Raw genomic sequence first — 25,086 nt, 5'->3', positions numbered from 1 at the left:
TCCCCTGCTGGAAGACTTCGGGAGGTTCCTTTCCCGCTGGGCTGGTTGAGTCAGCATTCTCCCCCTCTCATCGACCCAGCTGCGTTAGAGTGGAAAAGCTCGCACCTGCCCAGCCGTGGGTGGTGACAAGAACGTCCCCTTCGGTCCATCGGATTGGACAGTGCTCGTCGACCATTATTCCCCAGCCAGGGATCTGGGGAAACCGGACGATATTTAACTCGGCCGTGAGTGTGGCCGAGAAGCCTGCTAGCTCCAGTCGACTACGGTTGACGAAGACGTTGCCCTTCCACTGAGAGCCATTCTCAGCCCCGCTCTATGTAAATAATGTAAATATGTGAATACAGTTTTTCCTTGACTTCCCCTACTCCCCGTCTCCGGCCCACGTTCCTTCCTCCTTCGGCATTGCGGCGGTGATCCTGGACCCGATGCCTGGTGGGACACGCTTCTAGCATCGACAAATATATCAACTGGTGGCAGCGAAGTTGATATATTTGTCGATGCTAGAAGCGTGTCCCACCAGGCATCGGGTCCAGGATCACCGCCGCAATGCCGAAGGAGGAAGGAACGTGGGCCGGAGACGGGGAGTAGGGGAAGTCAAGGAAAAACTGTATTCACATATTTACATTATTTACATAGAGCGGGGCTGAGAATGGCTCTCAGTGGAAGGGCAACGTCTTCGTCAACCGTAGTCGACTGGAGCTAGCAGGCTTCTCGGCCACACTCACGGCCGAGTTAAATATCGTCCGGTTTCCCCAGATCCCTGGCTGGGGAATAATGGTCGACGAGCACTGTCCAATCCGATGGACCGAAGGGGACGTTCTTGTCACCACCCACGGCTGGGCAGGTGCGAGCTTTTCCACTCTAACGCAGCTGGGTCGATGAGAGGGGGAGAATGCTGACTCAACCAGCCCAGCGGGAAAGGAACCTCCCGAAGTCTTCCAGCAGGGGAATGAACTTGCCTCCCCGCCGATTTCCCAGAACGCGAGTCGGGGACACAGAATTCTTCAATTATCCGCCAGCGTGACCGGCGCCGCCAAGTCGCCTCCGCATTCACGGTGGTTGCTCGGACAAAAGCTCCTGGGCCTCGCCTGCCTTCGTCGCCGCTATAGTGGTCATCTCCGCTGTGGTCGCTGGGGTTTCTGCTGACAATGGCCCTCGACATTCTTGCTACACTAATCCGCTGAGGCTCGGAGGGGCATTCCAAACATCCCACTTCCCATGGTCGTCGCGGGGTTGTCGACCTTGGTGATTGTTCACGGTAGCTGTTTGATCGGGCCACGTGGTCCGAAGTACGGCTACAACAGCAGGCCTCGATGAATGTTCACGATAGCGGCTTGATCGGGCCCACGTGGTCCGAATTACGGTTACAACAGCAGGCCTCGATGAATGTTCACGGTAGCGGCTTGATCGGGCCCACGTGGTCCGAAGTACGGTTACAACAGTGTAGAAAGCAATGTCTCTGAAATACTCTTTTGTCCTCAGTGAATGCCACTCACTCCGCACAGCCTTGGGTTAGTTCCCCCTGGAAAGCCTCCCGGGTGAACGTCCGGACCGGGGAATCCTCCCGGTATTCGTCCGGGATAACCGAAGGGTGAACCGTTCGGAATCCTCTCCGGGCCTCGCTCAGGGTAGCCGCCAGGGAACCCACCGCCGACCTCCCGGCCAAGCCCGCCGCCAGGAACCAGTCCACCCGGACGGCCTTCTGAGAAGTCTCCGGGCACCCGTCGTATGCCGCCGCCGTAAGACTGGGCTCGCACGGCGAGCACTGCACGGTGGAGAAAAAAATTCAGGTAACGACAAAGTACAATGATTTTGCGGCTAAAAATGTAAGGCCGAAATGTTTCCATTTGAACGCTTTCAGGTTTCTTATAACCGGATGTTTACATAAAAAGGATGTCAAATTTGTCCATACTGGCACTGCTTATATGGAGGCATCTCAAAAGCCATGCCTATTCGACATCAGGAAAGCGCTTAAAAGAAGGCTACACGTAAAGAGTAAAGGAAAATTGAGTAATTTAGTTGATTCTGACAGCAAAAGAAACTTGCCTTTTTTGGTACACCTTATAAAATTAATTATTCAAGTATATTGATATGTTCTCATCAATTAGAGGCACCGTTAAGGTAGTACGGTGCTAAATAGCAGACGAAAAGAATGCATTTCTTTCTCTCGCACTATTCCGGCGCCGGTACATCAGTTACTAGAAAAGTTTTTATGTTTCAAACAAACCGTAAAATGAGAAACTTCTCCGGCAGCAGCGCTCGTTTGAAGCTTTACTGGCTTAAAGCACTCCTTTAGTCGTAGTTATAGTTGCGTGTTTATATTCCCGCATCTGCCCTTGCTCTAACACGAGAGGCCGCTATCTTCGCTCACCGCGAGTTTCGCGCACTTCGTTGTGAGACCGGTAAAAGCGTTGTCTTTAGCGTTTAGGAGAACAGAAAGTGGGCAAGTTGTATTGGTTTTATTAGAAAGCAGCGCTAAAAGACGAACATAGAAACCACAAAATATACACCACACCAGTACTGGCGCGGTCTCTTTTTTTTTTGTCGTTTCTGTAGTTACCACTTCGCGCTATTTTCGCAACGAAATTCTATAGCTTGCATTCTGTCTCTTTCGCTTGTTTCATCCTCGTGCGAGGTGCTAGTTATTTTTTTTGCCTCGACTTTTATGAATAGAACTCCATTCAGAATGATGCTGTTGTCAAGGAGAAAATCGATGATAAGCAGAAAGTCATAGCGAATGGGGCAAACTTAGTCTATACAGGTTCAAGGGCAATAAATTTAGAGGAGCACTTGAAGAAGAAAGCGTCGGCTTAATCAAGGTCATCGTGACTAGACGGCAATGCACTACACGGAGCTGAAACTAGCGAGCCAGTCATGAAGCGCCCTCAGTGGGGCTGAACGTCGTAAAAATTAAGTGCAAGGATGTGAACATGGCCTCGAAAAAAAAAAAAACACACGCTGCGAACGTTTAGCGCCAGTGCGTGGAACAAAGAAAACAATAGAGCACTGCTTGCTGCTGATTAAATTTAAATACGCTGCAATTGTACATGCAGCCGTCTCCATGCACATGCGCATATGGGTATCTTCTTTGAGGCAAGATCAAAAGAGCCAACGGCAAGCAAGTTACACTCTTCTGCATAGGTAAATACTTGCCCACGCCTCTCGGTTCTCATCCCTAATGCTGGTCGCAGTTCATTCATTCATTCATTCATTCATTCATTCATTCATTCATTCATTCATTCATTCATTCATTCATTCATTCTCCATCATAGAGCATCTGACAGCAGTCGTGTTTAGAAGTGACTCTAACTTCGATATTTCAAAACAATATTTTCAACTTTAATGCAGGCGAGCAGGCGTACATTTGAGCTTAGTTATATCATGTGTTTTCAGGTTAATCTGAAAGCAATCTCCGGTAACAACATTCCTAATTAAGATTTATTGGAAAGATTTGAAGCTCGATCGGGTAGCGCTAGGACTTTTGGATGCATTTTGTTAGAAAGATCTCAGTACGCGACAGCTCGCTACAAAGTGTTCGACAAATTTTAGCGATGAATAAAGATCGCTACTACTGCAATAACCTGTGGGCTTCGGATCTCCTGTCCCTTATTAAGATCGTACCCTTAATGGCCATTAACTACATCCGCCAGCAAAAAAGTCTACCATAACCGACTCTTCCAGGCATAATCCAGTAATGTGGCTCTTTTAATCAGGGCTGAAGGAACCTGAAGTTTTAAGATATTAATTAAGGCATCGTAGAGTTTGTAAAACTCGATATTTTTTTAATGCTATTATAAGGAGGTTTCCAAATATGACCGACCCTTACAACACCGTATTGGAATTGAACTGCTGACCAGTATTAGATCAGCTCTCATGAGAACATGTCAACAGCGTTATTTCCTTAAGACAATCCGTGACTAGAATGACATTAGATCAGAAGTAGCGAAGCGACTTCAAACCAGCCATCGAAGACCGTCTTTACTCACGTTAATGCTATTTTTGTTTCCTGTTGTCAGCCCAGCCTTCATGCAATTTTTCTTGTGGAGCTTCCAGGAAAATTATCGATGACTAAATATGAAAAGAATGACCTGACAGCGAAAATTTCTTGTATAATTCAAGACTTATCAAAGCTTTTGCTCTTCTTGTAGTAAAAAATTAAGACGTCCCTCTCCTCCGAGTAGATGAGTTGCAATTTCATGCCTATGTCGTCAGGGAAGTTACTCCGAATAGATGGCCCAGACCGGCCGGCAATTCCTTGTTTTGCACTGTATATGCCATTTTTTTAATATCTAGAGCAAATATCCAAAGAGCATTATCAGTGTTCCGTGCCCTGAGCTCAGAAAAACTTGTGCCAGTTGCACATCCAAATGTACTGCAGCATGATTTGGTAAATGGGAATTTGTAAACAATCACGCAGTAAAGCTCCTTTGCCGCAACTATATTTTTGGGTATCACAAGACGGTAACTAGAAGCTTCAGACTGAACGGCGCAAGCCAGTGGGTTGCTGGAATAGGCGCACCACCCAAGTATCCAGTAATTGCTATTGTTTAAACAAAGTTTTCAATCAATCAATGAAGCAATCATCTAAAACGCAAATAACCCGGACGTGGTAAATAAAGAAAAAGCTCCGATAATCTCCGGATTTTCCGGAAAAGCAAAAAATCCACTCCAACACCGTCCGAAAACCTCAAAGACGTAGTTGAACCCTAATCACGCGCTACGAGCTTGAACGATGCATTTTACCTTCCACTAAAATAAAGTAGTAGCAGTGGCTGCGAGCACCGCGATCGCTACCGCGCCTTAACGCCACTAATGTGAAGCAATCTGTTTGCTTCGGTGTCCCTTAGAGCAGTAAGTCTTTTTAAATATGTTGACTTCCTTTCATCGCTTGCACCTTTTCTGCAAATTTGTAAGCACAGCCATTCACTCACTCTGCGTAACTTTCTACTGAAACCAGCTGTCATGAGCTAAAATACGACACGTACACCTCAGACAGCTCCCGTACGCTCCCGACACTCGTGCTGCCATCTAGCACGAGGCAACGAAAGCACACGGTCCGGAGCCGCTGCCGCTGCGTTTTCAAAACAGCGTCAGTGAAGAGCTTTCTTGTTCTTTGCTGTTGCGCTTCCCACATTGCCAGGTGTCTTGTAAGGGTAGGGTTAGCATGCCCCATTTACCGCCTATACGAAATTGCAAGTCCCTCATCTGAAGGACGAGTCTGTGAAACCCTCATCTCTATGGAGTCCTTCTTTATGCGACGAATGGTTCGGTAAATAGCTCGAGGCCGTCGAGTGTTAGGTGCACGTGTTCGGTCTTCTTCTCTGACCTCGTTAATTCTGCGGGTGCCAGAGCCTCCCTGACTTGCCCTGTGGAGCCGGCCCCGCATAGCGCTGCCTGCCGGGCAATTATTAAGCTACGCTTTCTGTACAATTAGCTTTTCGCGTATATTTTTTTACTTGCATTGGACTGTCGAGGTTTGCCTCGGCATACCTCTGGCTAGAGCTGCCTAAGAATCTGCCGGATGTCATAAATTACGTACGAGAAGAAGCGTTCACTGTCGTTAGCGGGCGTTCTTGATCCTTTTGACTTCGCAACGACCGGAAATATGTGAACAGCGCATGAAGGCTTGCTTTCTTTCGCAAGTTATTTGCAGGGACTCAGACCCTGCCTAGCCTGTTCGTGAGCGAGAATTTCATGCTCCTCCGTACGACAGGAAGACCGTCAACTGTTCATTGCTGAGGTGATTTTTCAAGCTAGCTTTTCTAACTAGGCTTCATAATCCGAAAACAGTTTCTAGGCGTAGACCTTCCATTCCCTCGTTGGTCGATTTCCTCAAGCTTTAAAGAAGCACCTCTGGTCACAACTCTATGCAAATTTAGTTAGTTTGAAAAAAAAAATAACCTTTTTGCCGCACAGCTGCAAAAATGAGAACATCCAGTTTCTTCCGGAATATGCGTAGCTTCCTCTTCAGCAGGAAAACGATATCTGAATGTTCCTTCCATAAGGAGGCGTCGGAGCGCGGCAGATACAGTTCATTAGGACTGATGCTTGGGTGAGTTGATACGCCATTTTCAAGAACAGCACGAAATAGACAAAGACTAAAGGAAGATACACACAGACAGCAAGATACGCACAGACAGCAGCGCCTGTCTATGTGTATCTTCCTTTAGTCCTTGGCTATTCCGCGCTCTTTTTCTTGAAAATGAGATACAGTTGAGGAGCGCTTAACGCCCGTGAGCTGCATTTTTCTTTTTCGTTTTCAGGCACAGCCCTAAAGCGGCGTGAGGTGACAAATGACCGAACAGAATCCGAAGTGCGTCAGAGACGCCTTTCAATGAGTAAGGTCGTCTTCTTTTATGAGAGGACAGGATCCTTTTTCTTTCTTTCTTGCAGTCTCATTGTATCTAGTATCAACATGGCTCAACAAGGCTGTGATAACTGCCCCCACACAGCAACGCTCTCGTTGCTATCCAGCCAGTCCCGAGTTGCGTTCCCCTTTCATACATAGCTGAAAGGCAGGAAGTAAAAGGGGCAGTTCATTGCTACCTGTGTATTTCCCAGTGCAATCCGGAATTCCAGCCTGATAGCTAGACGTGGCAACAAGCACCGCACGCGGAACTACGTGCGGTATTTATTCCACAAACAAACCTCTTCAGTTCACTTTAGTCACCTGATAGCAGATATGTCGTACTTACTCAAAACAACGCTTTTTTTAAGCCGTAAATTTGCTTAGAGGTGTGGTACACGTGATGCCATCACTTGAAGATTTGAATATTGTGCATTGATGAGGACCCTTCGTACGGGGTCATTGATATAACACTTCGATTTCTGCCTTGTGCTTCACAGGTTACTAATTAAGCTTCAGGTTTTAGCAATGCTGTTTTTGTTCATGGTTCACAAATTGCACTCTATTACATCAGCAAGTTTCAATTGCGTGAGCTCCTAAAACCTGCATGCAAGGCGAAAGGAGCAGCAGCGACATCTACTCGGGCCGACGCAAGTGGCGCCCCGTGCCACTACCTATACTCGAGGGCGGGCAAATGCCTCCATTTGGGCCTGTTCTCCCTCACCCTCATCAACTTCATCTTTGGACTATCCCTGATCCTCACTTCGTTAAATTTGCTAGTGCCCCCTCACCCTCATTAGGCTGGCCCTACCTCACCATGAATGGGCAACTAACATTTGAGATATTTTTTCATAGTGCGGACATGAGCGGATATCCATGAGTAATCAATGTATAATAGAAGCCCTGAAGGATTTATTGACCGAGCTAATTTAGAGCTGATCTTGTAAAGCTCTGATGTTTAGGTAAAAGCCCTCATAGAGAGAGGTCGTTTAAGTTTACTTGTGACGCATGAAACATTTACGAGTTGGGCCCTTGAGTATCACTCCCCGTGACATCTGCTGCATGCATTTACGTTCCCTGCACCTGTAATTGTTTTGTTATCGATACTCACTGTCAAAATGAGTAAGTCGATTGTTAGTCGTGTGTAACAAAGCGAACAATAATAAAGCTGCCACGGTGGCCCAGTTGTTGTGTTACTCGGCTGCTGACCCAAAAAAGACGCGTTCGATCACGGCCGCGGCGGCCGGATTTCGATGGAGGCGAAATTCTAGAGGCCGTTGTACTGAGCAACATCAAAGCATGTTAGAAATCCCCGGCTGGCCGTAATTTTCCGGAGGCCTCCAATGCGGCGTAACCTCATAGCCTGAGTGTCTTTCGGGCGTTAATCCCATAAAACAAAACGAAAATTTTATGCTCCAAGAAGATGTGTAACTAAACGCACTAGCATTTACAGCATAATTACAGTAAGTGCAAATCGCAGAATAGTTTCAGAAGAAGGAGTGCGTCAATAAAAGTTTACTCAGGGCCGTTGAAAATCAAGGGGCTGCTCTTAATAGTAGTATGTAAGCCTAAATATGATACTAACGAAATCGCCAAGCCTCATATGCACGTCTGCTCCTAACATAAACGCTGAACACGAAATACACTCAACGTATCTCTGTCCCAAGTATGCTCGCACAAGAACACGCAAGCAGGGACACCAATAACACAGTGTTGAGAACGCACTGTTGAGTGTTGAGAACGCAGTGTTGAGAACGCGCTCTTCAGGTCCACTCATACCACAAAAAAATGCGCCACAATCCTTCTAAACCCCACACGCCAAGCTGTTTTTAGCTGAAATATGTCACGATTTTTTCACGGCACTAAAACAAAAACTATAAAAGAATAAAACGTCCTAAAATGAACAAACAGCTTTGAGAGATACATTAAGCGCTTTCGGAGCAGGACTCCGCCAGGGAAGAGAAAATTAAGAGCACGAAAGCGAGGAAGTCGCACTGGAGATGATTCTTTATTTCTTTATATACCTTTCCACCTACAAAAGTTCTGACCTAGCTGTACCTGTGGAGCAAGCTGCTTTCCTCCTCGATTAAATCGAGACCTGTGTGCAACCCTACGAGGCTTGGAGGCTTCAGCGTTTTAGGATCCCAGAATGTCAAGGCATGTAACCAATTTGATGGATGAAATCTGACGCGCGACCGCATAGATACAGGCCAAACCAATGCAACTAATAAAACAAATTATAATCCTGTTATCTGCATAGCAGAACAGTGATCCGTTCATTGGCATCTCGTAGAGTGCAATGTGGTGGGAGTGACGGTTTATCATTGTTAGAATGATAAATGTACGCTGTTTGGCCTTTGGAGAGGCATGGGAGAGGCCTTTGCCCTGCAGTGGGCGTACTCAGGCTGATGATGATGATGATGGCCTTTAAGGTTCCGGTATTCCAGAGTACCCTAAGTTAAGAGTACGTTTCGATACGCTGGGGTACTGCAAGCGAATTCCCCCGCGCCAACTCAAAGTAGGGAGTTTTAGCAGAGCAGAGGAGTAGTACTACACCGGATTACAGGCGGCTAACTCGCATCCTCAGTAAGAAATGCGCCCGTCGTTTGCCGGTAGTTCGCTATACGTTTACGCTGGTGCTTCCGCACTGTGCTAGAACTCTCAAATTTCTCGCTTGGGTTTATAGCTAAGTGCTACCGTATCGTGCGGACACGAATCTATACACGCCCTGCTCTCCGCACTCGAAAGTGGGGCGCTTCATCAGATAGCATTGAGAAGGTTTCATACTTTTCGGAACAGCCGATTTCTTCGAACAGGTGCTATTACCAATGACACCGATACGAGCTTTGTAGTCCCCCGCATGCATAGCTCTCATTCAAGGGACCGATTGGCGGGACGTATCTGATAACGAAGCGACCGTAGCGGCGACGCCACCATGGAGCAAACATGATCGCAGCGTCTGACGTTTCATCCTCGATACGAAGGGCTGGAACTCAAGACATCCATCCATTCAGTCTCCCACTTCCATCTGTAAGCGCCTAAGGTCGGGTTAGGCACGGCTAAGATAAGTGTAACGACGCTGTAATCATTATCGCGCGTCCGCACAGATTTGCTCTTGTCATAATCTACAACTATAGTACGACAGACGCGACACAAAATAAAAGACAGAAAACAGCGCTGCTTTGTGATTTTTCTGCTGTGTCTCGTCCGCAGAACTGTAGTTATGAAATACCACTAACAACTGCACCAACAACCTGTATCGTAACCAATCTCGGTTACTCAGTACAGCTCAGTCCGCCCCCTGGGTTTCTTGCTGAGTTTTGTCCTCCCATTTGCACGCATGCGCTCAAAAGAAAAAGAACACGCACGTGAACACTCTCTTTTGCTGGAATGTCACCAAGCGTACAGGGTTTTGTTCATTCCGTTTGATGGTACCTTCAAACCGCTGTGCTTGAAACCAAGCCTTGGGGCGGAATGCGCTCAGCACCGACAGCTTCGGTTCTCTTCGCTTTCAAGTCAAAACACTCCATTAATGCTTAAGAACGAGAAAAACCCACACAAGAAAAGAACACGACGTCTTGTTGTGCACCCCGTCCCGTCTACCTTCTCTGTGTCCGTATGTGTTTCCCGTATTTAACACGGCGAAGGCTGCACGAACAGATACGCAACGTATAAGCGCATCACGTCATCTTGCCTGACTTATATTGCACGTAATCTCTACGTACGGCTCCGTGGCAGAGCCCACCGGGATTGAATTACCTGTTTTACATTTGCATCGTTTCATGAAAACATACGCTTCTTCCTTACGACAAGGTGCACCCGCTGTGGAGACCACGCACCATCGCGATTCCATCATCATCATCTTCAGCCTGACTACGCCCACTGCAGGGCAAAGGCCTCTCCCATGCCTCTTTAATTAACCCTGTCCTTTGCCAGTCGCGGCCACCGTATCTCCGCAAACTTCTTAATCTTATCAGCCCGCCTAACTTTCTGCCGCCCACTGCTAGGCTTGCCTTCTCTTGAATTCCACTGCGTTACCATTAAGGACAGCGCTTATCTTGCCTTGGCATTGCATGCCAGGCCCAGCCCATGTGCCCAGGGTGGCTTAAACACCCGCGAGAGATGCAAACGTAGAAAATTTAAAGTAACCAAAGAATACCTTTTCAGTGATGGTGTAGCGTTTAAACTTCTCACTTATGTTACAAATATGCCCTAAGAAAAGGATATTACGATTATAATGTGCTTTAAGGAAAAATATTAAGTTCAACTGTAAACTATAATACGCAGATTAGGAGACGTGTTTCGGCTATTTATATTTTCATGCACTGCCCATAAAAGTCACAGAGTATACTTCAGGACTACAGCTGTCATCATCGGCCCGTGGATGGTGCCCTCGACACTCCCTTACCTCACGACCTCCTCCCTCCCTGTACCTAGCCTAACGAATTTTTCTGCGCAATCCTCCCTCACCCTCACGTCACCGAGTGAAGCCCTCATGAGGTAGGGGTTAGGACGCCCTCATCACGGCTGGCACACTGTCGTGAAGGTGCTTATATCTGTCAAACTGGCACTTAAAAGGCGTGGGTTCGAATCTCAGTCGTGTTTTATTTTCGTGCGTCTGATAGCGGTGTCCGCAGGTGAACGGACTGCCAAAAATCTCCGCACAAGGAGAATTGGAAATATAGCCGTTCGATGCATTCCTGCATTAATATTATCCAAGAAATTCCAAAGTCGAAGCATCCATATGCATGACTGTCAGCATGAAAAAAGGAAGTACATTCTCTAGGTTATTCCCGGCTAGATGATATGTGGTGCTGACATCGGGCATTTCTTCCAATGCATACTAGAATAGACTTTCAGAACGAGTACACACACACACGCTCGAGTGGCCACTCACGCTATCTAAGCTCTGGATAGACATAAACATAAACAAATGGCGTAGTTTTGGGGCTTAAACCATAATGTGACAAATTTGTTTTTAGCTTGTATCGTCTGTGAAGTAGTCCATTGCTTTGATAAGTACAAACTCCGTTAATCTACTGCAATCCCTGTTACCAGTGCATACTCATTTCAACCTGAATTCCTTCCCAGCATTCAACGTTAGGACTGTCTGGGCATTATATACATATTGTTTACGAATTATATTTATTTATTGGTTTGACAACCTTCACTAGCTCCAGCAGCGCTTTACGCCTCACCTCTAACAGAGTGCTGTTTCTCAGAGGCAGTGAGACAGCAGTGGGATATATTTACTGCAAGAGGCTGTAAATATATCCCTCGCCAATGTTGTCTGCGCGCACGTGAAGGCGAGTGTTTCTGTACGCAACTGATTTCCGTTTTTTTTTCTTTTAGTTCCCCCGAAAGGCGCACGTGGTTCGAGGTCACTACTTTGCAGTCAGCCTTACGTTCACCCTAGCTGCATGGCCTAAAGGTCACAGACGTGCCGCGCAGTTTCGCCATGCATATACGAACGCGCTTCGTTGCAGTTACGGTGTAATAGCTCTTAGATTATAAACGGTGAACGCCAAGACACTGAGCTTGCAAGGGTACGCCGCAGAAAAGCGACGATCATTCAGCTACCCAAATGAGTATTCTGATGCATTCAGATATAAAAAGAAACGCATGCCGTGTTCATAGCTTATGTATCCACAAATGTGACGAAGAAAACCGTGACCCGTCGCGGTTTCTGAATGCATTGGCGTTTCTACTGATCGCAAGGTCACGGTATCCAATCCGTGACGTGGCGGCATCATTGCGATGAAGAGGGAATAAAAAAAAACGGCCATGAGCTGTGGGTTGTCAGGGCACGGTAAGTAACCGTAGGAGGTTTAGAAATTGGCAGTGGCTTAGCTAGGCTATACCAGTGAAAACGTAGCGAAAGCGAGCCCAACGACGAGGCAAGCGGTGTGACGTCATAGCAAATGGCGGCGGCGGCTCCGCGGCGACGCGCGCGTTGTGACGTCATGCCAGATGGCGCGGCTAGCGCACGGCGTCCGCCAGCTGCGGCGGTTGCTAGGCAACGGCTCAAGGTCGGTCTCTGTGCCTCCTCTGAGCTGCGCCACAGCGAAATCCCAAGTTAGTGGCCAATGTAGCTTTCTCTAATGTAATCCGGAGTTCTCCACTACAGCGTCCCTAATTGCTCGTGTGTCGCTTCGGGAAGTTAAAAACCAAAATTTACAATTTTACAAGAAGGCTGTTCCGAGTTGTACAAAGTTATTAACACATCGATTAACACACAACCATACGTCCTCGCGGTCATTGACCCGACATTTTGTCCTGCGAGCAAAAGAGAATGCTCTTTCTATTGCGCAGAATTTTATGTTGCATGGACATCATCAGTTCCTTTGACGATGATTCACAGTTCATTCACTCGGGAGACCTGCCCCCTGTGATACAGTTTTTCTCCTTTATGACCTCAGACAATACCTCGATTGTCATAGAACGAGAGAATTGACAATATAAAAATGTCCTCTTTATTACCCTTCCGAGAGTAGGTGACAGCGTGAAAGTTTTTTGCGCAATTGACATAGCGCATTCTATGAATCACAAATGCTGCTCGCTGCACTTTTTAATGTATTTATTTATTGCATTTTCAAGGCTTGGGACATTAAAGATGGTGCTTACTACGAGATTAACAACAGAAATGAAAATTAGATAGTGGAAGTGTTTGGTTTTTGGTTTTATATGCTTTAACGCGCCAGAAGTTATTCTGGCTAGGAGGGACGCCGTAGTGGAGGGCTCGGGATAATTTAGAACCCCTGTAGTTCTTTAACTTGCACCGACATCGCACATTACACGGGCCTCTAGCATTTCGCCTCCACCGAAATGCGACCACCGTGGCCGGGATCGAACCCGCGTATTTTGGGTAGCAGTCCACCATCATAACTATCGTCTTCTGTTACAGACCCGCCAGAACCGAAAAACAATCACCTAGTGAGTGCGGCTCGTGTTTAAAAATACTTGTTCGGTAAATTCTAGGCAGCATTGTGAGGACGGAGGAATGGTCACTGAAGTAAGATAAATGGTTTTGCCTTGACATGGGTTCGAATCTACACTGGAGTGAATTTTTCAAGTGTTAATTTTTAGGACCAAATTCAGCTTATTATATATTTCATTGCAGTTATGTTGGAAGCGTATTAGACTGACATTTCCGACAATGAGAGCTAAAGCATCTCACGCTTGAAACCTATTTTCTCTACGCCCCGTACCACTTGTCATGCGGACTTAGACGACGATTCATGAAGCAATGGGGTGGAGCGCATATGGCAGGTTATCTCAGATCATGAATGGCAGTTTACCAATATCCCTCAAGAGAAAAGTATACAACAGCTGTATCTTGCCGGTACTCACCTATGGGGCAGAAACGTAGAGGCTAACAAAGAGGGTTCAGCTTAAGTTAAGGATGTAAAGAGGAAGACGCTTAGCAGACGGAGCAACAGAACCGATGCGCGGCGCGAGGCGAGAAGAAGACGATCGGCAGCTGAAGCAGCAGAACCGACGCGCGGCAAAAGCATCAACTGTTCCGGGACCGGACCTGCCCTTGCCCGCTCTAACCGGCCTTAACAACCAGTCATCTCTTGCCAATAAAGGCCGCTACATCTTGGTGGAGGCTGCGGGATTCCGTCCTGGAGCTACGTAACCGTACCATCACTACCCCCATGCCTGCCAACACCAACCAGCCAGCCAGCTCCTCGCCGGCACCCGTTGCTTGCCATGGTGCGCTCCGCCAGCGCGACCCTGCCGTCTTCAGCGGCACGGACGATCACGACGTGGAGGATTGGTTGTCCTCTTACGACAGGGTGAGCGCTCATAACCGTTGGGACGACACTATGAAACTCACCAACGTCATCTTCTACCTAACCGGCGTCGCCCACCTTTGGTTCCAAAACCACGAATCGGACTTCACCACCTGGACCGAATTTAAAACCAGCTTCACCGACATCTTCGGCCGTCCGGCAGTACGCAAACTTCGCGCCGAGCAGCGTCTTCGCGTTCGCGCACAGCAGAGTGGTGAATCATACACCAGCTACATAGAAGATGTCGTCAATCTCTGCAAGCGCGTCAATGCGTCCATGGCGGAGGCCGAAAAAGTTAAACACGTCCTGAAAGGAATCGAAGACGACGCTTTCAATATGCTTGTGGGCAAAAACGTCACATCTGTCACCGATATATTCGACCACTGCCAAAGCTACGACGAGCTCCGCCGACAGCGCGTTTTCACTCGGCAGCCCTCTGCACAGACAGACACAGTAACTAGCCTGAGCATGACGACAGAGGACAGCTCGCTACTGCTCCAGATCAAGCAGTTTGTCCGTGAGGAGGTTGCGCGGCAGCTTTCGCTTCTTCCTACCGTTCCGAGTCCATCTAACCTAACTCCGACACTCCAGCACGTGATCCGGGAGCAAGTGTCCGAGGCCCTGCCGCCGGTTTCCTCCCAGTCTCCCGTCGCTGCGCCACTAACCTACGCCGAAGCAGTCAGGCGTCCCCGCCCAGACACATTCGTGTCGTACCAACATCCACCGCAGTCGACCCCATTTCGTCCTGCCCGGCCACCACCGCAACGTTTCCGTCCATGGCGCACACCAGACAACCTACCCATTTGTTATGCCTGCGGCATTCCTGGCCACGTGATGCGTCACTGCCGCCGCCAAGTTTCGTCCCCTGCTGCGGATACCGACCCTCGAGGTTACGCCTACGCCCCTCCCCAGCCTTTTCACCGCACTTCGCCTTCTGAGCCCACTGGTTCCTCCGATTACAGCCCCTCTATTCGCCGCCGTTCTCCATCTCCGCGTCGCCGCTCGGTTTCCCCGATGCGCCGTCGTCCCTCTTCCCCTTCGGAAAACTAGTGCCCGCAGTTCCGGAGGCAAGAACTGCGTGCTCGTCGCCAAGCTCAAGACCTCGACTTTCTCCGGCCAATCTGATCACCGTTTCTGTGGAGGGCACCGATGCTTTCGCGCTTGTTGACACCGGTGCTGCTGTATCTGTACTCAGTGCAAAATTGTGCCGCCAGTTACGAAAAGTTATGACTCCGCTATCTGGTTTTATGCTTCGCGCCGCTAATTCGCAAATTATCGCGCCTTTGGGGGCCTGTACAGCTCGAGTTACTATTCAGGACGTTCTGTACGTTGTTGAATTCATCGTCTTCGCATCGCCGTCTCACGACGTCATCTTAGGCTGGGACTTTCTCTCGCGACATGAAGCTGTCATCGACTGCACTCGTTCCGAAGTCACCCTTCTTCCATTCGGCGACGCATCGGTGAGCGCTTCCACTAACCCGTGCTCCAAGTTGACTGTGGCTGATGACGTCGTGATCCCGCCGTGCTCTGCTGTGCTAGTCTCTGTTCATTGCGACTCTGCATGCGACTCTGCCTTCAAGAGTACGATATTCGTGTGATCTATCGCTCTGGCAGGAAGCATAACGACGCCGACGCTCTGTCTCGTTCACCTCGAGCCAATGAACGTGCCTCTCCTCCCGCCATCGACTGCGCCTCCTTGTCATTGGACGATATGCCCAACGAGCAGTCCAAGGACCCTTGGATCACTTCTCTTGTACGTTATCTTTCAGACTGTTCTGTCGTGCCGGTACCGCGCGCAATCCGCCGTCAGGCTGCCCACTTCACTGTTTATGATGGGATTTTGTACCGCCGAAATTACCTCTCTGATGGGCGCAAATGGCTCCTAGTGATCCCTGGACATTTACGCTCAGAAATATGCGCAGCCTTTCATAGCGACCCGCAAGCTGGTCACGGCGGTGCTTTTAAGACCTACAACCGGCTTCGCCTCCGCTATTACTGGCGCGGCATGTATAACTACGTACGAAAATTCGTCCGTTCCTGCCCCGATTGCCAGCGCCGCAAGCTCGCTCATCACCATTCGACCGGCCCTATGCAGCCTTTGTCTTGCCCATCCAGGCCATTTGACCGAGTTGGCATTGACCTGTATGGATCACTTCCCTACACTGCTGCAGGAAACCGCTGGGTCATCGTCGCTGTAGACCACCTGACCCGGTACGCCGAAACAGCCGCCCTCCCAGCTGCTACGGCGCGGGATGTTGCAGCCTTCCTCTTGCACCATTTCATACTTCGGCACGGAGCCCCGCGTGAACTGTTGAGCGACCGTGGGCGGGTGTTTCTGTCAGACGTAGTTTCATCTCTTCTGCAGCAATGCAACATTACTCGCCGCACCACTACTGCCTATCATCCCCAGACGAACGGCTTGACAGAACGTTTCAATCGAACATTAGGTGACATGTTGTCAATGTACGTCGCGGCAGACCATTCTAACTGGGACGTCGTCCTCCCCTTCGTCACATATGCCTACAACACCGCCACGCAGAGCACTACTGGTTTCTCACCATTCTTCCTTCTATACGGCCGTGAACCATCCTCGCCGCTCGACACTATTCTTCCGTACCATCCTGATTCGTCGGAATCCACAACCGCATCTGAAGCATCCAGACACGCTGAAGAGTGCCGCCAGCTCGCCCGGTCATTCACGTCTGACGACCAAGGGCGCTAGAAATACCGTTTCGACCTCTCCCATGGCACAGACACTTTTCAGCCCCAATCCCTTGTTTGGCTCCGTGTGCCTTCTGCTGCCCCAGGTCTCTCTACCAAGTTGCTGCCAAAATACCACGGACCCTACCGTGTGCTTGAGCGCACTTCTCCCGTCACTTACATCGTTGAGCCCGTGACGCCATCACCCGATCTCCGACGACGTGGGCGCGAGACCGTTCACGTTTCGCGTTTGAAGCCGTATTACGACCCCTGCGTCCTGTTGACCCCCTAAATCGCCAGGATGGCTCTTTTTCCCCCGGGGGCCAATGTAAAGAGGAAGACGCTTAGCAGACGGAGCAACAGAACCGATGCGCGGCGCGAGGCGAGAAGACGACGATCGGCAGCTGAAGCAGCAGAACCGACGCGCGGCAAAAGCATCAACTGTTCCGGGACCGGACCTGCCCTTGCCCGCTCTAACCGGCCTTAACAACCAGTCATCTCTTGCCAATAAAGGCCGCTACAAGGACAACGCAGCGAGCTATGGAAAAAAAATGATAGGTGTGACGTTAAGAGATCGAAAGCGGGCGGAGTGGGTGAGAGAACAAACGCGCGTTAATGATATCCTAGTTGAAATCAAGAGGAAGAAGTGGGCTTGGGCAAGGCATGCAATGCGAAAGACCGCTGGTCCTTAATAGTAACGGAGTGGTTTCCAAGAGAAGGCAAGCGTAGCAGGGGGCGGCAGAAAATTAGGTGGGCGGATCAGATTAAGAAGTTTGCGGGAATATGGTGGCCGCGGCTGGCGAAGGACACGGTTAATTGGAGTGACATGGGAGAGGCCTTTGCCCTGCAGAGGGCGTAGTCAGGCTGATGATGCGGATGTTGACAGCAGGTATTTCAAAACACCAGAGAACATCTTTTTTTTTTTCTTAAAAATCGATTGCAGCCGCTACATAACAACTGCCTATAAACAATGTTTTTCTATTCAGTGGCATAAAACAGGGCCAGTTGCTTTCCGTTTGCTGCTCTCTTCAACTACCCACATAAATTAGGAGGAAGAAATCTTTCTACCAATTTTGAATGGAGCATGGGTAACGGTCCGGCTTTTAAGCCGCCGGACTGCGTAAATTGGTCGAATTAGAGGCTAGTCATCTGTCAGACATCTCTGACGACGCCTGTTTATTAGAATGATTTCATAAATGGACCTTTTATAAGCTAATGCCTGGCTTCATATTTTAATGCACAATGTCGCTCATGCTTAATACATGCAGCAGCCAGTAAAGAACATGAATAAAAAATCTCTTAGCGGTCTTCGATGAAGCGTTTGAAAGCGTTAGCATACTCTCTTGCTGCTAGTTCTGTTCTAGGTACAGATTAAGGGTAAGAGGCGACAGCGTTAATGGCTTATTGCCAACATGTCCGGAATTAGTGACTCTCTACTTTGCATTCGTAGGCCGCTGAGATTCCTCATGCTACACGTGGCGCAGTTGTGCGGCGGCTAAGCGATGCGCCACTACCCCGGCAGGTGACTTTTATAGCACAGGCAGCGCCGGGGCGTGTGAATCCCATTAGATAGCGACCAAGAATTAACTTAACTGCCACCTGCCTCTGTTGACAGTTTGCTCAAAACACGGTGGGCAGGTTGCGATGACGTCACAAGGTCTGCGCGGCGTCACGTGTGACGGCGGTCATCATTTCCGCTTGCACAGACACTTCTAACACTAACGCATTAATATTCATCTAAAAACAAAACCGTTAGGTGCTTATCACCACGTTTATATCATGCATTTTTTTACACAGCATTTGCTTGGGCTTCACGGCTTTTCTGTTTTTCATGAAAAATTCTGTTGCGCTTTTGGAGAAAGTCATGTTATAGTTTTCTGAAGTACTCTGAATGCACCTCTGCTGGTACCAGACATGTGCCTCCAAGATGGGCGGAAAGTTTTAGTAGGCTTAGCATTCGTGAATTAAAATACATTCGTCCAGTCGCAGAAATCTCCTTCTAATGGGGTAAACATGAGCAGCTCTGTTAAAACCACAGCAGACACACTGGCAACACTTAATAAAAATTCTATGCTGCAGCATTTGACAAGAATTTCAACCAGACTCCTCCCCTTATCTGAACCAGTGCGTGGCTAACATTTGTCGAGCTGTAGCATCGGCTGGCCTTGGGGATTAGAGTTTTCAAATCTGCATTATGTGGTTAATAAAGCGATTTCCCACTCTCTCTCTCTCTCCAGTACTTCATTTTATTAAAAATAATAAAGAGCAACCATGGAAACTGGGCGCCGTACTGCGCATTTGTAAAGCAATGCTACGCAGCTCCATACGCACCATGTCACAACGTAAATTCAGGGCCTCACAAAGACGAAAAATATGAATACTAATGTTGGCAGGTACATTTTGTTTGCCGGTCGCTAATGGTGTGATATGGATAGAATTTCATTAGTAATCCAGATAATGCATCGGTGCATGAGCAGAGATGAGCTGCGGTAAACAGAGTATGCTCGCCGATTAAGCGTGGTTTTGTTCTGATTGGATAAGAAGTTTAAAGCTTCCTAAGTCTACATCTGATCGTGTATCAGCAGCTCCCTCAAATTTTCGGGTACCACCGCATCACATCTACTGAAATAAATTAATGAGAATCCCTACAGGAAAGTACACATCACTTATGGCATAAAACCTCGTGACATAAAAATAATAAAGCGACAACGAAAGACATTTCTGCTATCTTGTTTACACATAATACGTCATGGATGTTGAAAAGTAGCGCAACACGCTACGATACCGGCGGGACAGTAAATGTCGTGAGAATTTTAAGTCTAATATTCATAGTAGCTATCGGAGTCCGTCTCTTGCTGCTGCATTCCAAGAACGCCCTAAACCCCGCGGATGCTGTTGCCGTCTCGATATCCTCCCTAGACAAAAAGCACAAGTTGCGAGTGAATAATTTAAAGTAGGTTTTTCCATGATATGCGCTCAGTTTCAATGAGGCACGTCGCTCACATCGATCGACGACCGACCGTAGTGTCGCTCGCATACTTGCGCTGACTAGACAAGCCTGCCCACAACCTAGGACTTTGCTTCACCCCCTGCTTTATTATTATCGGTTATCACAATCGCCTATCTCCCGTGCAGTGAGTTACAACGGTATCGAGTACCATTCACCCCTGCTTGGTCGTTTGTTTTGTGTCAGTCGGTTTTCCTGCGTCGTTAGAAAGTGTGCTGGGTAGGCCGGTATATCGGAGTGCCATTCACCGTGACCGATAAGAAACGTGTTGTTAAAGTGCGCGATAACAATCAAACGCATTATACTTGCCAACACAGCGTTCCTGACTCAGGTGCAACAATAAACGAAAACAACACCACAATGTACTGATCGAGGGGGATCCTACTGCGACCGCAATTACCTTCTTATCAAAAGCGTACACAAGTAAGCTGATACCTTTCATTACAAAAAGTTTTACTCACCCGCGCCGCATAGCAACACGAAACCCGCTATCTTAGCGTCCATGGCGGAGTCCTCCTGGCGTGTGCTTCGCAGCGATGAAGGAGCGCCAGTTTTCAAGGACGGAACCCTTTATCGGCTCGCACACTCACTGGCATGTCGAAGCTGCGGGGAAACACATTTTCCGGGAAGGCTTACTTGTCTTTATATATTAGTTTAACGCCAGCTCCGGAGCTTTGTACCGCCTCCTTCCAACCGGTCGACAAAGTTCGAAAAGCAAAACAAGAGGAATTGAACGAGGTGTCGGACAAGGTGTCATGCGGAAGTGAAAGTGCGGCTGCGGGTGCAATTTTTATATTTCTTGCCTATTTTTCTTGCACAGACTCGCTTGGCATCTGCCTGAGCGGATGAGAAGTCTAGCAGACTCACTGCGGCACACAGCGGTCTTATCAGACTTCCTTGTTCTTTCCCTAGCGCCTGCCGACACGGTGGCCTCTATCTAACTCTAGAAATCACAGCAACGGGTAAAGATGAAATTGCTTGCAATGCGGTTAAATATGGGAAGAAAGGTTGCAACTAACTCGCACCTTAGTTTTCTCTAGTTTAGGATTTGTTTTTAGAGCTATTAAATCGTGTATTTCCTTGCACATACCGATTTAGCCAAACAGGTTGTTGTTTCTTTTTTTATTCTGTGAGTGGGTGAACAGGGAGGAAAACCTGCTGCACAAAGCGCTGCTCGTGGACAAACCGTTGAGTGCAATGTCCCCACGCGCGGACGTAGTACAGTCCGGTTTCTCATCTAATGGAAATGTCTCCTACTTTTAGATTAATGTAAAGAACTGCTGAAATCCGGTTTGAGACGGAGAGAGTACGCGTGCTTGCAGTGTTTCGACACGAGAGACCTCATTGAGCTGAAAAACAAAACACCAAAGTTCAGCTACATGGAACAGACTGAGAGAAAAAACAACTGCCTTCTGTGACATAATTTTCCTTGAATTTATTACACGCCGACTTAACATGTCAGGCCAGTTCAAAACCGAAAGTTGTCGTCTGAACCGGAACTCTTGATGTAAATGAAGCATAAATAAAACAGCTCAGGTTGTGGTGGATTTCTATATGTCGGCATCTGTGTGTGTGTGTTACAACTTTCAGTTTCACCGACTTACCCATGCTCAAAGTTTCAGGGAGTTGTAACGCTTATTTCCGAGCTACCAATGAGTGTCATCATGGCCCGTCTGCTGCCATGCTTAACCTTTCGAATTTATATAAATTCTTGTGACTAAACTCTATGCAACCTGTCTGCAGATTTTATTGAAGTGTGCACCTTTCGTAGCAGAAAATGTTTTACGGCAGATAGTTTCGGAATCGTTATAACAGTTTTCTTTTTCATCCATTGGATTTTGTTGTGGCCCGCGTTCCTAGTGGCTTTGGGGAAACTTACGTCAGCTTTTTACTGCACTTATCTTATCTGCGCAAGAAACCCCCCCGCTAAGATACTTTAGCGCTGTGATAAAAAAAAAATTCTCCTCCAGCACTGCATCAATGTTCGACTTCATTAAGTGCGTTAGCTACAGGAGCTTCTAGTGTTCATATCGGTGAGCTCAGAAAACGTGAAGAACAAGTCGAAATTTCTGCGTGGGCTTCCGGAAACATCCATCCGGAAGCGCCATCTCCCTCTTGGATTTCGTACTATTATTGCGATTTACAGCCACGTTCGCTATATCCGGTACATTTCTGCGTTATATCACTTAATAAATTATAAACGTGTAATAACAACACGACTAATCGTTTGGAACCATCCAGAGCCCCCTGCGACAAACGGTTCCGCCGTGATGGCCGTCTGAAGGTCCTCGGAATGCACTGTTTGGGGGCGGAAAGGTCGTCGTTGCGAATCACACGCATATTTTGCTCTTCTCACCATGTCATTTGACACCACTTGAAACATTGTGCTACAAACAGGTGGCACCCAAATTTTATGCAAGCGATGGTCTCAGAGGTGTACAACTTCGATTGCCGCTATAACGGATCAACATAACGGATCGAAAGTGTAAGCAACAACTGAGGCGCTAAGCGCCCACTGTTTGCTATGTGATATAGCGTTGTTACGTAGTTGCTGTTTTGGTGAATCTGATCTTTATTGCAGACAGACGCGTCCTTGACAAACGTAAGCAGTAAGAACGCTCTTAAAAAATGGCGGCGGCTTAGCTCAGCGAACCTTGACTATGCAAGCAAAAGTCACGCTTGTATGACCAGTCACTCGGCACTCACGCTGCAGTCACGCTAACCAGACACACTGCAATCACGCTAACCTGTCACGCTGCGGCCTATTGCTGTAGTGACACGTGTCTGCCGCAGCGTTGTCTGCGCTAATGCACGGAGCCCACATCTCTCTCACCCCCGCCACGTACCTCAAAGCGCGATTGAGGCGTCCCCTGACCCAGAGAGCTATGTTGGCGCAACGCGTTTAACTTTTTACAGAACAAGAGACGAAACAACCGCACCAACCCAGAGCGCGAACTTACAAGTGCTTTTGATGGTGGGAACAGGTGATCTTTTATACACAAGATGTGAGCGTCATCAATGGCGAACAATGAAACGAAATAACATATTGGCAGAAGCAATCTCAATCAGATCCACACAACACACCAATCGCAATAGCCTAAACATGTCAACTTCTTTCTCAGACGACAAATACACATTGCTGTTACGCCTGTCGGCCCCGGAGGATTTAATTCCAAAAGCTTCTGCGATCCCTCTTTCTGTTGTATGTTTGGAATGCGAAATAATCGCGGTTCTTTCGAACACAGGCTTGCATTTTTTGCAGCGATGACTATGAATCGCCAGCATTCCCGATGGAGTTAAGTTGTTAACGTGCCCGCTTAGCCTCTGTTTATGGAACGGCCCGTTTGGCCAATGTACTTCATTCTGCAGATGAGCGGAATGACTTAAAGAACACGTGTGTCACATTCGACGTATTTTTTCTCATGGTTGAAGCTGTAACGTGGTTAGCGGGTCTTACCCTGTTCATTTACTTTTGCGCATAAACCAGATAGTTTTGGGGGGGGGGGGGGGGGGGGGGGGGGGGCGTGAAAACCACAGACATCGTGCCTGCCTTCCATCTTTTTGACACCGCCTGAAAATCTGTGTACGTAAAGAATGACGACCGAACGAGTGTTGTTTTTGGAACCATCCGTGTCTTTTTCATTTGTTCATTTCAATGTTCTTAGAACTTTTTCCGAAATCGATGCCAGGCGAGGATATCAGGGTACCCGCTAGCCTTCAACCTCTTAATCTGTTGGTTAAATCCCTGCTCTACCTTGTGCCCACATGACTTCCTGATACTCTGAACCATACACGCGTGCGAGATGGACCGTTTAGTTAACTTTGAGTGTCCGGAATCGCATATTAAAATTGCTTTCTCTCCTTTAGTCTTGTACAGCCAACACGTGCGATCTGCGCCCTCATGAATTTCGAGGTCTAAAAATATAACTACAGATTGTTCCGGCAGTTAAAAGGTGAAGTTTATCCTCTGAACGCCGTTTCAAACAGATTGAAAACGATGCTTGGGTTGACAGACCTGCGTGCTCACCCGGAAAAACATAGCAAAAAATCACCCCCATAGCGAAAACAACCTGGCACTCCTAATGCTTCTAACTGATGCTTCAGCGCCCTATTTCCGTTTGCTATTTATAGATCAAAACAGGATTGGCGCCAAACAGGAGCCGATAGAGATCCCAGTGCGCTGCTCGAAAAGGCTGCCTTCGAATTCAAAAAACAGAGAATCCAGGTACAACTGAAGCAAGTACAAAAAAGCGCGAACACTGGTACCACATTGATTCAAAATTTCGGAATCAACATGGTACCAGTGTTCAGTACCGTGGTACCTGTCATATGGTCGCGGTTGTAAAGAAAGAAAAAGTACGCATCTGCCTAGACCCCACGGCACTAAACAAAGCTTTGCTACGAGAGAACTACCTTATGCCGACCCTTGAAGATGCTCTGCTTAAGCTTGACGGGGCAAAATTCTCTACAACTTCAGACGCAGCGTCACTGTTCTAGCAAATGAAACTAGCTGACGCAAGTTTGAATCTCTGCACAATGAGCACACCTTACGGACGCTATCTCTTCCTGCGCGTGCCTTTCGGAATTGCCAAACGTCGCAGTAGTAATGGATGATATCCTCTTATGGAGAAAAGTCAGAAGGAGACCTAGACTACCACTTGCAGCTTCTTTTAGCACGCTGTCACTAACATAACCTGAAACTGAACTTGAAGAAATGTTAATTTTCCCAGACCGAGGTACTCTACTTGGGACACCTGCTCACGGCAGACGGCCTGCGAGTGGATTCACAACGCGTAAGAGATATTCTGGAAATGCCAGCACCAAAGAATAGTCAGGAACTGCCAGTTTTTCTGGGTACAATAAACTTTGTGCAATGTTTCATCTCTAACATGTCTGTAGTGACCGCCCCTCTTCGGTCTTTCAAAGAAATCGCATGGGCATGCACAGCAAAGCATCAAGAAAGCTTCGAAAAGTTGCGGGAGGCTCTGATAACAGCCCCGATCCTCCGTTACTTTGACCCCAGCAAAGAAGTTACCTTATCAGTTGACGCAAGTCAGCTCGGGGTAGGCGCCGTTCTGATGCAAGATGCGCACCCCGTTGCGTTTTCGTCACGGTCACTCACAGATTCTCAACAAAGACATGCTCAGATAGAAAAGCAAACTCTCGCAATAGTGCATGGCTGCACAGATTTCATGATTATCTTTTTGGACAGCACGCAGTAAGAGTTGAGACAGACC

The 25,086-nt window shown here is 47.9% G+C and overlaps 1 protein-coding gene across 1 annotated transcript in view; it reads right to left on the bottom strand.

Annotated features, from left to right (window-relative positions):
• The window catches only part of LOC149359587 (uncharacterized), a 38,244-nt gene extending 17,776 nt beyond the window's left edge, over positions 1-20,468 (bottom strand). Inside the window, exons 1-2 of the mRNA XM_089571749.1 lie at positions 20,311-20,468; positions 1,497-1,765 (exon numbers count right to left, since the gene is read on the bottom strand). Coding sequence (XP_089427875.1) covers positions 1,497-1,765; positions 20,311-20,353 — 312 coding nt within the window. The 5' untranslated portion in view covers positions 20,354-20,468. The remainder of the gene's footprint in view (positions 1-1,496; positions 1,766-20,310) is intronic.
• Between the last annotated feature and the right edge of the window lie 4,618 nt (positions 20,469-25,086).

Source organism: Amblyomma mixtum, chromosome 2 (genome assembly GCF_055824585.1).
Source record: "Amblyomma mixtum isolate Tamu chromosome 2, ASM5582458v1, whole genome shotgun sequence".
Taxonomy (NCBI): Eukaryota; Metazoa; Arthropoda; class Arachnida; order Ixodida; family Ixodidae; genus Amblyomma; species Amblyomma mixtum.
This window is presented reverse-complemented; position numbering and strand designations above follow the sequence as displayed.